The following is a 12,304-nucleotide window of genomic DNA, read 5'->3' as shown; positions in this document are numbered from 1 at the left end:
ACCGGGCAGTCTGTTCCCCTATCGGAGGGGGGATTAACCCTCTCACCCACCTCTCCCCCATTGACACACACCGGGCAGTCTGTTCCCCTATCGGAGGGGGGATTAACCCTCTCACCCACCTCTCCCCCATTGACACACACCGGGCAGTCTGTTCCCCTATCGGAGGGGGAATTAACCCTCTCACCCACCTCTCCCCACGAACCTGCAATATTTAAAACAAAATGCCAGCGAGCAGTTGTTGTATTTGGAAGTATTTGTTTTATTTAATGTTTGGAGGGGGTGAGGTGTTTGCAACACTCTGATCCCTTTCCCACTGTTGGGGTGCCGCCTCCCGTGGCCGATCAGCCGCCCAGTCCTCACTCAATCCTCCAGATTGCGGAACGCATTTTGCATCTCATCGTGGAGCTGAGCATAGTCTGCCCTTATCTTCGCCTCACCGTCCTTGACTGGATCCTGGTGAGGAATAAGAGAGGGAATGAGAAAGAGAGAGAGTAAAACGGAGAGGGGGAAGGAGAGCAGTAGAAAGAGTGCAGCAGAAGTAAGTCATTCATCCCCTCAAATCTGCTTCGCCATTCAACATTTTTTTAAAATTCATTTATTAGTGTCACAAGTCGTCTTACATTAACACTGCAATGAAGTTACTGTGAAAATCCCCTTGTGGCCACACTCGGGCACTTGTTTGGGCACACTGAGGGAGAATTTAGCACGGCCAATGCACCTCACTGGAGGAAACCCATACAGACATGGGGAGAACATGCAGAGTCTGCACAGACAGTTACCCAAGCCAGGGATTGAACCCGGGTCCCTGGCACTGTGAGGCAGCAGTGCTAACCACTGTGCCCAGATTGAGACAAAGAGACACTCGTAGGGATAGATGGGGGAGAGAGAGAGAGAGTGATGGAAAGGAACTATTATTTACTCTCACTGGACCATTATTTAAATGGTAAAAAAAAGTTGCAGCATGCAGAGGGATCTGGGTGTCCTTGTGTAAGTATCACAAGGAGTTGGTTTGCAAGTGCAGCAGGTAATTAAGGAGGCAAATGGAATTTTGTCCTTCATTGCTAGAGGGATGGAGTTTAAAAACTGTGAGGTTATGTTGCAGTTGTATAAGGTGCTGGTGAGGCCACACCTGGAGTACTGTGTACAGTTTTGGTCTCCTTACTTGAGAAAGGATATACCGGCTCTGGAGGGGGTACAGAGGAGATTCACTAGGTTGATTCCGGAGTTGAGAGGGTTGGCTTATGAGGAGAGACTGAGTTGACTGAGGCTAAACTCATTGGAATTCAGAAGAATGGGGGGAGATCTTATAGAAACATGTAAAATTATGAAGGGAACGGATGAGATAGAAGCAGGGAAGTTATTCCCACTGGTGGGTGAAATTCGAACGAGGGAGCATGGCCTCAAAATAAGAGGGAGCAGATTTAGGACTGAGTTGAGGAGGAACCTCTTCACATAAAGGGTTGTGAATCTGTGGAATTCCCTGCCCAGTGAAGCAGTTGAGGCTACCTCACTGAATGTTTTTAAGGCAAGGATAGATACATTTTTGAACAGTAAAGGAATGAAGGGTTATGGTGAGCGGGAGGGTAAGTGGAGCTGAGTCCACAAAAAGATCAGCCACAATCTTATTGAGTGGCGGAGCAGGCTCGAGGGGCCAGATGGCCGACTCCTGCTCCTGGTTCTTATGTTGTTAAAGTTGGATAGATATGGAGTGAGAGACAGAGTGAATGAGAGATACTCAGAAATGTAGAGAGAGACAGACAAACAGAGATAATGGTACAGATGGAGTCACAGAGAGAGAGAAAGACTCTCTTCCCCCTCATATTTATACCCTGCAGGGTTAACACAGATCCTGGTAATCAGGTGGCTCAGTGAGGTTCATAGAATCATAAACTCCTACAGAAGGAGGCCATTCAGCCCATTGAACTTGTACCAACAACAATCCCACCCAGGCCTTATGTCCACAACCCCTGCTAGTCTCCCTGACATTAAGGGACAATTGAGCGTGGCCAATGCACCTAACCTGCACATCTCTGGACTGTGGGAGGAAACCAGAGCATCCGGAGGAAACCCACGCAGACACGGGGAGAATGTGCAAACTCCACGCAGACGGTGGTGACCTGAGGCTGGAATTGAAGCCAGATCCCTGGCGCTGTGAGGCAGCAGTGCTAACCACTGTGTCATCATTCCACCCAAGGCTATCTCACCTGAGGGTCTGAGCAGTTGGTGGGTTGGGGAAAGAGGGCCTACTGCACACTCACCTTGAACTTCATGGAGCTGAGCTTGTACAGAACGTCTCCCAGGTTCTCCCGGATATTCGCCCAGGTGATGCGACTCTCAGAGTGTGCCGTGGTCTCCACTGCGTGTCGGGCCAGTTCGTAGAAACCAATGATGTTCTGCAGGATCCCCACCGTCTTATAGAAGGGGCAAAACCTGTAAACAAGGGACGAGAGAGAGAGAGAGAAAATGATGGGGGAGGGTGGTTTGTGAGGGCGAGCCTACCCGTGAGCACTGGACACAGGAAGGAGACCACACTGTGTTAGGTAACTGCCACGTCATTACCCCTCCAGGAGGCGCCGATGTCACTCCCTCTGCACAGCAGGATCCCACAGGAAGAATTGAGCTACAGCCAACACCACCCCCCCACTTTTTGGGTTTCCCCACCCCTCACTCTGAGTTCCTGGTAATCGGAAGGGGGTTGGGTTCCGCTCAGATGTAGGGGCAATGATTCTGACTCAAGGAGGCATCGCTCCCTCCACGAAGGTAAACCGGAGGCCAGCAGCTCACCCACCTCACAGGAGGAGTGTGGGGACCTCGCAATGTCTATGTGCCTGTCCATGTTGGATTGTCCAAAGGGGTATCACTTGGAATAGGGGCTTCGGAGAATCCCTTTGACCCCTCCCACTCTCGCTTCCTTTGCCCAAACATCCCTACACCACTCACTTGCCCCTCCTCCTCACCCCCCACCCACCTCCCCTTCCTCCTCACCCCCCACCCACCTGTCATAGGGAGAGTGTCCGTTCTGCTGCAGAAAATCATCCTTAAGGAGCTTTGCCACCTCCAGAGTGATCTTATCTGTTTCAGCTAAAGAGGCCTGTGGGACAAGAGTGGATTCAAAAATATATTTATTACAGAGCTGGAGAGAGGCAGAGAGAGAGAAAGACAGAGAGAGAGAGAGAGAGACAGTGAGAGAGAGAGACAGAAAGAGACAGAGTGAGACACACAGAGTGAGAGAGAAAGAGGGATAGAGACAAAAAGAGAGAGAGATAGACAGCGAGTGAGAGACAGAGTGAGAGACAGAAAGTGAGAGAGACAGCGAGAGAGAGTGAGAGAGACAGAGAGAGAGAGAGACAGAAAGAGACAGAGTGAGACACACAGAGTGAGAGAGAAAGAGGGATAGAGACAAAAAGAGAGAGAGATAGACAGCGAGTGAGAGACAGAAAGTGAGAGAGAGTGAGAGAGAGAGAGAGAGAGAGTGAGAGAGACAGAGAGAGAGACAGAGAGAGAGAGTGAGAGAGACAGAGAGAGAGACAGAGAGAGAGAGTGAGAGAGGCAGAGAGAGACAGAAAGAGACAGAGTGAGACACACAGAGTGAGAGAGAAAGAGGGAGAGAGACAAAAAGAGACAGAGAGAGATAGACAGCAAGTGAGAGACAGAGTGAGAGACAGAAAGTGAGAGAGAGAGAGTGAGAGACAGAGAGTGAGAGAGAGACAGACAAACAGAAAGAGAGAGACAGAGTGAGAGACAGAGAGTGAGAGAGACAGAGAGTGAGAGAGACAGAGAGTGAGTGACGAGAGTGAGTGACAGAAAGGGGGTGACAGAAAGGGGGAGTGGGTGACAGAGTGAGAGAAGTGAGACAGAGAGTGACAGGGAGAATGAGTGACAGAGAGGTAGAGAGACATTGACATAGGAAGGGAGAGAGAGGGACAGAGAGGCAGAGAGAGTGAGAGAGAGAGAGAGTGACAGGGAGCGACAGAAAGGGAGAGAGAGTGACAGAGAGAGAGAGGGACAGAGGGGCAAAGAGTGAGAGAGAGGAATGGAGGGAGAGAAAGAAAGACAGGGACAGAAAGAGCGGGAAAGAGAGAGAGAGAGTGACAAAGAATGGGTTAGAGAGTGAGAGATTGTGTGAGACAAAGTGAGAGAGAGAGTGAAGGACAGAGTGAGAGAGAGATGCAGATAAAGAGATAGTTGGACAAAAGGTGGGGGAAGCAGTATTGTCACTGGGTTAGTTATCTAGAGGCCAGGGTAATGCTCTGGGAACTCAGGTCCGAATCCCACTCTGGCAGCTTGTGAAATTTAAATTCAATGAATGAATCTGGAATACAAAGCCAGTCTCAGAATGGTGATCAAGGAACTATCATTGACCTTTTGGTTTACTGCTGCCCTTTAGGGAAGGAAACCTTCCATCTTCACCCGGTCTGGTCTACATCTGACTCCAGAGCCACAGCAATGTGATCCTTAAATGACCGAGTGAGACACTCAGTTTAAGGGCAATTAGGGATGGGCAGTAAATCAGGAGCAGCCGACATACCCACATCTCACAGACTCACACTCACTTATTGAAATATATCAGACCCTGAGGCGACTCGACTAGACGCTGAGAGAATGTTTCCCGTTATGGGAGACGCTGGAACGAGGGAACATTGTTTAAACATGAGGGCTCCCTCTGTCCCAAGTAAGAGAAAATTGAGGAGAAATTTCTTCCTGTCCAAGGGTGGTGAATCTGTGGAACTCTTTGCCCGGAGAGTGGTGGAGACAGGGTGGTTAAATATATTAAATGCTGAATTAGATTCCTGATGAACAAGGCTGTCAAAGATTATCGGGTGTTGGCAGGAAAGTAGACTTAAGGCCACAGGCAGATCAGACATAAGAGGTGGGACAGGATTGAGGGGCTGAATGGCCACATCTGCCTCATTTGTGTGTTTGTATTCAAACATCGTAATAGTCGCAACAGAGACTCACACAGTGACACAGGTACACACAGTCTCAGAACACAACACATACACACACACTAACAAACACATCCACACACACATCAACATATGCAAATATTTACACAAAGTACCACAAACACATAGACACACACACACAAACGCACCACACATACAAACACACACTCACACAAAAACACAAATGTCTACACAAAGTACAACAAACACACACACACAAACACATCTGCACACACAAATATTTACACAAAGTACAACAAACACATGCAAATATTTACACAAAGTACCACGAACACACAGACCCACACACACACAAACACACCACACATATAAACACACACTCACACAAACACACAAATATCTACACAAAGTACAACAAACACACACAACACAAACACATCTATACACACAAATATCTACACAAAGTACAACAAACACACACAACACACACACATCTGCACACACAAATATTTACACAAAGTACCACGAACACACAGACACACACACAAGTACTCACTCACGTACAGACACAATGCATACATAGACACACGTACACAAATATAAACATGCTATACACAGTACCACAAACACAATCATAAGAATCATAAAAATTATGAGAAGTCAGCCCCTCGAGCCTGCTCCACCATTCAATAAGCTCACAACTGATCTCATCTTGGCCTCAACTCCACTTTCCTGCCCATTCTCCAAAACCCTTCAACCCATTACTAATTAAAAATCTATCTCCTCTTTAAATTTACTCAATGTCCCAGTATCCACTGCACTCTACAGACCCATGACCTGTTAAGAGAAGTAGTTTCTCCTCATCTCTGAGTTAAATGTGCAACCCCTTATCCTAAAACAATGACCTCTTGTTCTTGATTACTCCACAAGAGAAAACATCCTCTCCACATTTATACTGCCAATCCCTCCCCCCATCATCTTGTACACCTCAATTAGACCTCCTCTCATTTTCCTGAACTCCAGTGAGTATAGGAGTGAACTGCCCAATCTCTCTTCATTCATCAAATCCCTTATTTCTGGAATCAATCTAGTGAACCTCTGAACCACCTCCAATAAAACTCCCCAAAGTAAGGGGACTAAAACTGTACATAATATTCTAACTGTGGTGTCAATAATGATTTGTACAGTAACAGAAACAGTTCACTACTTCTCTGTTCTATTCTGTCAAGAATCCATTTGCCTTCCATATTACCTGCTGTACCTGCATACTAATTTTCTGTGATTCGATCACAGGGACACCCAGATTCCTGGGCACCAAAGCACTCTGAAGTTTCTCTTCATTTAGATAATAATTTGCCTTTGTATTTTTCCTGCCAGAGTGGACAACATAGAACATAGAAAAACTACAGCACAAACAGGCCCTTCGGCCCACAAGTTGTCCCAATCATATCCATACCTACCAAGCCTTAGAACTATCGGTAACTCCCAATCCCATTAGAGCCCATATACTCATCCAGAAGTCTTTTAAAAGACCCCAGCGAGTTCACCTCTACCACCACTGACGGCAGCCGATTCCACTCACTCACCACCCTCTGAGTGAAAAACTTACCCCTAACATCTCCTCTGTACTTGCTTCCCAGCACCTTAAACCTGTGTCGTCTCGTAGCGACCATTTCAGCCCTGGGAAATAGCCTCCGAGAATCCACCTTATCTATTCCTCTCAACATTTTATAAACCTCTATCAGGTCGCCTCTCAACCTTCGTCTCGCCAGGGAGAAGAGACCCAGCTCCCTCAACCTAACTTCATAAGGCATGCCACCCATTCCGGGCAACATCCTTGTAAATCTCCTCTGCACCCTCTCAATAGCTTCCACATCCTTCTTGTAGTGAGGTGACCAGAACTGCGCACAGTACTCCAAGTGGGGTCTGACAAGGGTCTTATAAAGTTGCAGCATTACCTCCCGACTCCTAAACTCAATCCCTCAATTAATGAAGGCCTTAACCTTATACTTATCTTCGTTAAACTCCATCTGCCAAATTTTTCCCCATTCGCTTAACCTAACCAGACCGATCTGTAAACTTTTTATTTCATTATCGCAACTTACTACACCATATTTAAGTGAAATCTGCAGATTTGGTTAAGGTACCTACTATCCCTGCATCCAGATCATTAATATAGCTTGCAAATAGTTGGGACCCAAGGATCGAACCTTGTGACACCCCACTAGTGACATCTTGCCAACCAGAACAAGACACAATTATCCTAACTCTCTGCTTACCAGAGAGTTAACATTAACATTCAACACTCTGCTTAACATTCAACAGCAGCCCAAGTACGACCCATCGCATGTGTGCCCCTTGTTGGACTTTGTGTAAATATTTGTGTATGTTGATGTGTGTGTGGATGTGTTTGTTAGTGTGTGTGTGTCTATTGTGTTCTGGGACTGTGTGTATCCGTGTTACTGTGTGAGTCTCTGTTGTGACTATTACTATGTTTGAATACAAACACAGAAATGAGGCAAACGTAGCCATTCAGCCCCCCAATCCTGTCTCACCTCTTATGTCTGATCTGCCTGTGGCCTTAACTTCACTTTCCTAATTATCCTAACTCTCTGCTTACCAAACCCAGCTTGCAGGTGCAGCAGGTGATCAGGAAGGCGAATGGGATGCTGGCCTTCATAGCGAGGGGGATAGAATATAAAAGCAGGGAGGTCTTGCTGCGGCTGTATAGGGTACTGGTGAGGCCGCAGCTGGAGTACTGTGTGCAGTTTTGGGCGCCGCACTTACGCAAGGATATTTTGGCCTTGGGGGGAGTGCAGAGGAGGTTCACTAGGCTGATACTGGAGTTGAGGGGGTTGAGCTATGAGGAGAGGCTGAATAGACTGTGTCTGTGCTCATTAGAGTTTAGAAGGATGAGGGGAGATCTCATTGAGATGTGTAAGATGATGAATGGGATGGATAGGGTAGAGGTGGAGAGGTTCTTCCCGCTCAGAAAGGATAGCAGGACAAGAGGGCACAGCCTCAAGATAAGGCGGGTGCAGTTTAGAACAGAGTTGAGGAGGAACTTCTTCACTCAAAGGGTGGTGAATCTCTGGAATTCTCTGCCTGTTGAAGTGGTGGAGGCTGCCTCGCTAAATATATTTAAGACGCGGGTAGATAGGTTTTTGGTAGGCAAGGGGATCAAGGGTTATGGGGAGAAAGCGGGAAAGTGGAACTGAGCCACGACAGATAAGCCATGATCTTATTGAATGGCGGGGCAGGCTCAAAGGGCTAGATGGCCTACTCCTGCTCCTATTTCTTATGTTCTTATGTTTCAATTAGTTAGCCGCTCCTCTATCAAAGGTAATAAATTACTCCTAATCTCATGTGCAAGAACCTTCTATGTTAAATTTTTTTGTGTGGCATCTTATCAAATGCCCACAAACACCACTCACGTGTACCTGTGGACACACACAGTCCGGCAAGCAAAAACGAGATAACGAGAATTCAGGGCCAGCGTGTTCCTGTTAGTGTGAAGTGCAAGGCTGGCAGGAGTAGGGAACGCTGGATGACTCGAGATATCGAGGCTCTGGTCAATAAAAAGAAGGAAGCTTATGTCGAGTGTAGGCAGCTGGGGGTCAAGTGAATCCCTTGAGGAGTATAGGGGGTGTAGGAGTGCACTTCAAAGAGAAATCAGGAGGGCAATAAGGGGACATGGGATAGCTTTTGACAGGGGAGGTAAAGGAGAATCCAAAGATATTTTACAAACATATTAAGGGCAGAAGAGTAACTAGGTAGAGAATAGGTCCCCTTTAAGATCAATGAGGTTGTCTATGTGTGGAGCCCCAGGAGATGGGTGAGATCCTAAATGAATAGTTCTTGTCAGTATTCACCACGGAGGAAGTTAGGAAACGCGGGGAAGTAAATAGAGATGTCTTGAAAAGCAGAAGAGGAGGTGCTAGAGGTCTTAAAACGCATAAAGGTAGATAAATCCTTGGGACCTGATTGTGTGTATCCCAGGGCATTGGGGAAGCTAGGGAGATAATTGTATCATGGACAGCTATTGGTGAGTCGCCAGAAGACTGGAGGGAGGCAAATGTTGATCTCTTATTTAGGAAAGTTGACAGGGAAAAACCATGGTACTACAGACCGATTAGCCCAACGTCAGTGGGGGGTAAGTTTTTAAAAAAATTTTATTCATTCATAGGACATGCGCGCCAGAATTTATTGTCCATTCCTCGTTGTCCTTGGAGGGTAGTTGAGAGTCAACCACATTGCTGTGGCTCTGGAGTCACATGTTGGCCAGACCAGGTCAGGATGGCAGATTTCCTTCCCTAATGGCCATTAGTGAACCAGTGGGTTTTTACGGCAATGGTTTCATGATCGCCAGCAGATTCTTCATTCCACCATCTACCGTGGTGGGATTCGAAGCTGCTTGCCCAGAACATTAGCTGAGTTTCTGGATTAATAATCTAGCAATAATACCACTAGGCCATCACCTCGGAAGGAATACTGATAGACAGGATCTACATGTATTTGGAAAGGCAAGGACTGATAGTTTGTAGATAGTTTGACTCATGTTGAGATCAGAAAGGAGGTGGTACTGAGGGTCTTGAGAAACATTAAAGTAGATAAGTTCCCAGGGCCTGATGGTCTATACCCCAGAATACTGAGAGAGGCAAGGGAGAAAATTGCTGGGGCCTTGAGAGAAATCTATGTGTCCTCTTAGGCTGCAGGAGAGGTCTCAGAGGAATAGCCAGTGTTGTTCCTTTGTATAAGAAGGGTAGCAAGGATAATCCAGGTCATTACAGGCCAGTGAACCTTACATCAGTGATAGGGAAATTATTGGAGAGGATTCTTCGAGACAGGATTTATTCCCACTTGGAAATAAGTGGATGTATTAGCAAGAGGCAATATGGTTTTGTGAAGGGGAGGTCATATCTCACTAACTTGATCGAGTTTTTCAAGAAAGTGACAAAGATGGTTGATGAGGGTGGGGCAGTGGATGTTGTCTACATGGACTTCAGTAAGGCCTTCGACAAGGTCCCTCATGGCAGACTGGTGCAGAAGGTGAAGTCGCATGGGATCAGAGGCGAGCTGGCAAGATGGATACAAAACTGGCTCAGTCAAAGAAGTCATGATGTGGGTACGCCGGCGTTGGACTGGCGTAAACACAGTAAAAAGCCTGACAACACCAGGTTTTAGTCCAACCGATTTATTTGATGATATTGATGATATTTGAAGCTTGTGAGTCTATCATCAAATAAATCGGTTGGACTAAAACCTGGTGTTGTCAGACTTTTTACTCAGTCAAAGAAGACAGAGGGTAGCAGTGGAAAGGTGTGTTTCTGAATGGAGGGTTGTGACAAGCGGTGTTCCTCAGGGATCAGTGCTGGGATCTTTGCTGTTTGTAATATATATAAATGATTTGGAGGAAAATGTAACTGGATTGATTAGTAAGTTTGTGAACGACACAAAAGTTGATGGGTTTGCGAATAGTGATAAGGACCATCAGAGAATACAGCAGGATATAGATCAGTTGGAGACTTGTGCGGAGAGATGGCAGGTGGAGTTTAATCTGGACAAATATGAGGTAATGCATTTTGGAAGGTCTAATACAGATAGGAAATATACAGTAAATGGCAGGACCCTTAAGAGTATTGATAGGCAGAGGGATCTGGGTGTACGTACACAGGTCACTGAAAGTGGCAATGCAGGTGGAGAAGGTAGTCAAGAAGGCATACGGCATGCTTGTCTTCATCGGCTGGGGTACTGAATTTAAAAATTGGCAAGTCATGTTGCAGCTTTATAGAACCTTAGTTAGGCTGTGTTTGGAATATAGTGTTCAACTCTGGTCACCACACTACCAGAAGGATGTGGAAGCTCAGCAGATGGTACAGAAAAGATTTACCAGGATGTTGCCTGGTATGGAGAGCATTAGCTGTGAGGAGAGGTTGGAGAAACTTGGTTTGTTCTCACTGGAACAACAGAGGCTGAGGAGCGATCTGATAGAAGGCTACAAGATTATGAGGGGCGTGGACAGAGTGGAAGCTTTTTTCCAGGGCGGAAGAGTCAATTACTCGGGGGCATAGGTTTAAAATGCGAGGGGCAAGGTTTAAAGGAGATGTATGAGGCAATTTTTTTGCACAGAGGATGGTGGATGCCTGGAACTCACCGCTGGGAAGTTGTGGAAGCAGATACGATAGTGACTTTTAAGGGGTGTCTAGACAACATAAGAACATAAGAAATAGGAGCAGGAGTAGGCCATCTAGCCCCTCGAGCCTGCCCCGCCATTCAATAAGATCATGGCTGATCTGAAGTGGCTCAGTTCCACTTTCCCGCTTTCTCCCCATAACCCTTAATTCCCTTGTCTATCAGAAACCTATCTACCGGTGTCTTAAATATATTTAGCGAGGCAGCCTCCACCACTTCAACGGGCAGAAAATTCCAGAGATTCACCACCCTTTGAGTGAAGAAGTTCCTCCTCAACTGTGTTCTAAACCGCCCCCACTTTATCTTGAGGCTGTGCCCCCTAGTCCTACTGTCCTTTCTAAGCGGGAAGAATCTCTCTACTTCTACCCTATCCATCCCCTTCATTATCTTATACGTCTCAATGAGATCCCCCCTCATTCTTCTAAACTCCAACGAGTACAAGCCCAGTCTATTTAGTCTCTCTTCATAGGCTAACCCCCTCATCTCCGGTATCAGCCTCGTGAACCTTCTCTGCACTCCTTCCAAGGCCAAAATATCCTTGCGTAAGTGTGGCGACCAAAACTGCACACAGTACTCCAGCTGCGGCCTCACCAGTACCCTGTACAGTTGCAGCAAGACCTCCCTGCTTTTATATTCAATCCCCCTCGCTATAAAGGCCAACATCCCATTCGCCTTCCTGACCACCTGCTGCACCTGTAGTCTGGGTTTTTGCGACTCATGCACAAGGACCCCCAGGTCCCTCTGCACCGTAGCCTGCTGCAGCTTTTTGCCCTTTAAATAGTAATAGTAAACAAATATATGACTAGGATGGGAATAGAGAGATATGGACCCTGGAAGAGTAGAAGGTTTTAGTTCAGATGGTCAGCATGACCGGTGTAAGCATGGAGGGTCTGTTCCTGTGCTGTAACTTTTGTTGTTCTTTGATTAGGAATAATCAGCATGGCTTTGTACGTCGGAAATTGTGTCTTACAAATCTGATAGCGTTTTTTGAAAGGGTGACCAAAGAAAAGATGAGGGCAGTGTTGTAGACATTGTCTACATGGACGTTCGCAAGGCCTTTGACAAGGTACAGCATGGTAGACCAGTCAGGAAGGTTAGGTCACATGGGATCCAGCAAGAACTAGCCAATTGGATTAAAAAAAATTGGTTTGTGTAGCAGGCAGACTGGAGATCTGTGACCAGCAGTGTGCTCCAGGGATCGGTGC

The 12,304-nt window shown here is 46.6% G+C and overlaps 1 protein-coding gene across 1 annotated transcript in view; it reads right to left on the bottom strand.

Annotated features, from left to right (window-relative positions):
- Positions 1–309: 309 nt before the first annotated feature.
- The window catches only part of LOC145338737 (V-type proton ATPase catalytic subunit A-like), a 64,004-nt gene continuing 52,009 nt past the window's right edge, over positions 310–12,304 (bottom strand). Inside the window, exons 12-14 of the mRNA XM_080183127.1 lie at positions 2,997–3,091; positions 2,259–2,430; positions 310–453 (exon numbers count right to left, since the gene is read on the bottom strand). Coding sequence (XP_080039253.1) covers positions 361–453; positions 2,259–2,430; positions 2,997–3,091 — 360 coding nt within the window. The 3' untranslated portion in view covers positions 310–360. The remainder of the gene's footprint in view (positions 454–2,258; positions 2,431–2,996; positions 3,092–12,304) is intronic.

This window comes from Carcharhinus amblyrhynchos, unplaced genomic scaffold (assembly GCF_965287045.1).
Source record: "Carcharhinus amblyrhynchos unplaced genomic scaffold, sCarAmb.v2.hapA chromosome_157, whole genome shotgun sequence".
Classification (NCBI taxonomy): Eukaryota; Metazoa; Chordata; class Chondrichthyes; order Carcharhiniformes; family Carcharhinidae; genus Carcharhinus; species Carcharhinus amblyrhynchos.
This window is presented reverse-complemented; position numbering and strand designations above follow the sequence as displayed.